Below are 3417 nucleotides of genomic sequence, written 5' to 3'. Positions count from 1 at the left end.
ATTCACAATCGCCATATACAAAAAGTTGTAAACTAGCCATTTCCAAATGAAGGTTGCGAATTTTTCCGACAGAGTTCTCTCAGTGTATCAATAGGTTTCTATTCTAAAGATTATTATTTAAAAACACTAAGTTTGCGTTTATGAATTATTTTATTTTTACCAGTTTGAAATTAACATTCGGAACAAATTCTGTCTGTTACACATGCTAGGAAGTGGAATGCCAAAGTATCCAAATGATTTAATAGCCGAAAATCGATGCTCTGTATTGCCAGTAGAGAGTACGTTTTGCTTCAATAACGACGGAGATTCGTCTTTGTCCAATGCCTCCGGAGACGACATAAGCGTTGCCCAAATTCGTACTCTGAAAATAATTTTAAAAAATTCATTGTAAAATTGATATTCTATCAATTTTTTTCATTGTGAAAAATATAAAAGGAACACTCTATCTATAAATCTCCATGAGAGCTCATTTCAAAACCAAAGTGTACTATTATATTGTTATCAAACAAATCGATTGATGACATTAGACATGTGTTTTATGATAATGGACGTTGATTAGATTCGGATCAGCTCGAAAGCGGTTTCAAAATAAAAGTGACGTCAATATCAATATTTTACCTGTTCAGTGATGACTTCAAGGTATGTGATGATCTCAGCATATCCAGACTTTGGGTAGTTTAAATTTAGTCGAACGTCTTGTGGTTGAGCCCATTGCTGGCTGGCTGAGTCGGTTGCCAAGAGGCGGTCGCCTGAAAAGTTGGTTTAAATAATAGTTACTTGTTTCTTCAACAGGCAGACAGCCCAACTTAATTCACTGAGAATTTGAAAACAGCTACTCACCATTAATACGATTTCCCAACCGGTGTGTAAGTTGAATTCTTGATGATGGACCGTCATAGCTCACTTCTTTATCTAATTGTTCCAACTGAATGCCTGGGTTGGCGGCCAAGAAATCGGTCAAATTTTGCACGAAATTGAATTCGATTTTCGATTCCAAAGCCTTGTCCGAACACTCAACACAGTTTAAAGCAAGAGCCGAAACCAAACAAATGGCAAAAACGCTTAAACGAAACATTTTGAGAGTTTAACTGAGCACTTTCGAAGTAGAATGTTCACTAGAAGATTTGAACTAATTTTTGTTCGAATAATCATCGACTTTTATACTTGAAATTGGGCTGTTATCATAGCGCTATCGATGAAATTTCAAAAACTAGTAACTTATAATGAAGAAGTACCATTGAAAAATGATTATTTTGTAGATAAAAATGCCGACAAGTTGAAGTGGAGAAGTTTCGCATACAATAGTGGCGGTCAAGCTTTTTATTTATGATGACATGAAAATGACGCTTTTCTTCCAGGAACTCTATTGTATTGAATTGTGAACAATCGATTTTGGGCATCTTACCTAACAGTCGTGATCACACCGTCCTCCAATAATCACTACAAAACACTTGTCTTCATAGGGGTATTGCAACGACCATAAAATATATGAACGCGTGAGAATAAAAGAATGACGCTAGCAGGTTATTCGCAAAAGCGGGATAACAATCAGTTGCACGCAAAAAAGACATTTCAAAAGGTTACACGCAAACGGAACATTTTATTTTGTCGCATTTTGAATTTTAAAGCCGTGATTACAACAACAATATACTTCTCCCTTGCGTGCAACCTTTTGAAATGTCTCTTTTGCGTGCAACTGATTTTTATCCCGCTTTTGCGAAAAACCTGGTAGCGTCAGTCTTTTATTCTCACGCGTTCATATGTATTTCATTAAGTTTATCAAGCTCTTTCCAAGTATATGCATAGTGTCGAACTTTTGTTCAAGCTCTACCATCTAAATGTACAGCAAAATAATTTACGGGCACGACGTAAGATGGCGTTTTTTCTGGTCAAAAAAGTTGCAATATCCCTTTGCTTGTCTTACGAAATTCAAAGCGAAAACAATGTGTCATGTGCCTGATTCATTGATATTTTAGTCATTCAACAAATTCAATCTAAATATTCATTGCTTTTTACTACTTCAAATATGATCACTTTGAAAGGAGAAGAATCACATTAGATAGTCGGGAAAATCGGAAAATGTGGCTTTTCCATGAACTCATAATTTCCAAACGTCTGGAAATTTTGGAAAAGTGTCTTTGAAAAAGTTGTAGATCTTATCAAATAAAACAATATTTCCGAACACTTTATCCCCAGAAAACCACCCCCTTAGGCTGTAGGGCGGCTCAAAAAACTCGAATTGTCGGGGTGACTTTTTGACCTGAAGGGGTGGTTTTTTGGGGATGATTTGTTCGTCAAAGTTTTTAATTTCGACTAGATCTACAACATTGCCGAAGACACTTTTTACAAATTCCCATCCGCTTAAAAGCTATGGCGTCCAGAAAATTGGGGGTTCCAAACTATGGACCCCCCTAAAACTACCCCCAAACAATTTCGTGAATAAATAATTGGTGTCGTTCGTCATCATTTGACCCCAACTAACTAACCCAATCGGAATTTCGAAAAAAAAGAGTGAAAACGAGGGACCTTTACTGGTTAGTACATTTTTGTTTAAAGTTTTTATCTAAAGTTTTTCCCGAAAATCCATTTTCTTTGTACACATCTTGGTCTGTAACTTTTTTCGTAGACAAGCTAGCACCGAAAATAAAATGGTTCTGAATTGTGGAAGGAAGTACCTTTCAAACGCATTAAAGATTATTAGAATCGGTGCAGTGGTTAGAACTTTATAAACCATAAATTTGAAGTGTGAGCATTGAAACTAGTCGACTTCACCAACTACCGATTGAAATATACACCAAATTGGGAATGATTTTTGCCAGTTTCAAATTTTTATCGTAGAGAGCATTGAATTTAGATAAATTTAGCCATAGTCAGATCTATCGTATGACCATAAATAAATAATAAGTAACAGCTGTACATAAGCACTGGCGAACGTGAAAAATTAATTAAAATCAAAATTAAATACAAGCCACTAATCATATTCCGAATATCCAGTGGTCATGAAACTTTGTGAATCTTATTTCTTCATCAAATTTCGATACCAAGCTAAATTTGAAGCCAATCTGATGAGAAATCGGGGTACCTCATATACAAAATTTTCAAATTTTATCTCTAAAATAGCAAAATTTGTATGGAAAGTACCTTTATTTCTTGACCTAGTGGGAATTTCAATCGGAAGAAGCGATCCGTTTACAAGTGTGTACTACCCTGAACAAGGAAGGCAAACTTTGCCGATGTCATACATAGCAAAAGGTGGAGTAGAAGAAAAACATATCCACGTCAGGAAAATCTCGATTTTCCAAGTTCACATTGGAAAAATATGGACAGTAGAAATATTTCAGTTAGTTTATACACTGAGAAAAAACATTCTGAACAAATGACAGATGACGTTTGGAAATGGCTAGTTTACAACTTTTT

General features: G+C 35.4%; 1 protein-coding gene across 1 annotated transcript; it reads right to left on the bottom strand.

Moving 5' to 3' along the window:
- Positions 1–131: 131 nt before the first annotated feature.
- LOC129573178 (uncharacterized) lies at positions 132–1148 on the bottom strand. The gene is made up of 3 exons (XM_055453470.1): positions 841–1148; positions 619–749; positions 132–361 (listed from the first exon to the last, which is right to left on the bottom strand). Exons 1-3 carry the CDS (start codon positions 1073–1075, stop codon positions 239–241), a joined length of 489 nt encoding a protein of 162 aa, XP_055309445.1. The 5' UTR covers positions 1076–1148; the 3' UTR covers positions 132–238.
- Between the last annotated feature and the right edge of the window lie 2269 nt (positions 1149–3417).

The sequence above is a fragment of the Sitodiplosis mosellana genome, unplaced genomic scaffold (genome assembly GCF_009176505.1).
Source record: "Sitodiplosis mosellana isolate CC-2019 unplaced genomic scaffold, AAFC_SMos_1.0 Smas_scaffold_5996, whole genome shotgun sequence".
NCBI classification, from domain to species: Eukaryota; Metazoa; Arthropoda; class Insecta; order Diptera; family Cecidomyiidae; genus Sitodiplosis; species Sitodiplosis mosellana.
This window is presented reverse-complemented; position numbering and strand designations above follow the sequence as displayed.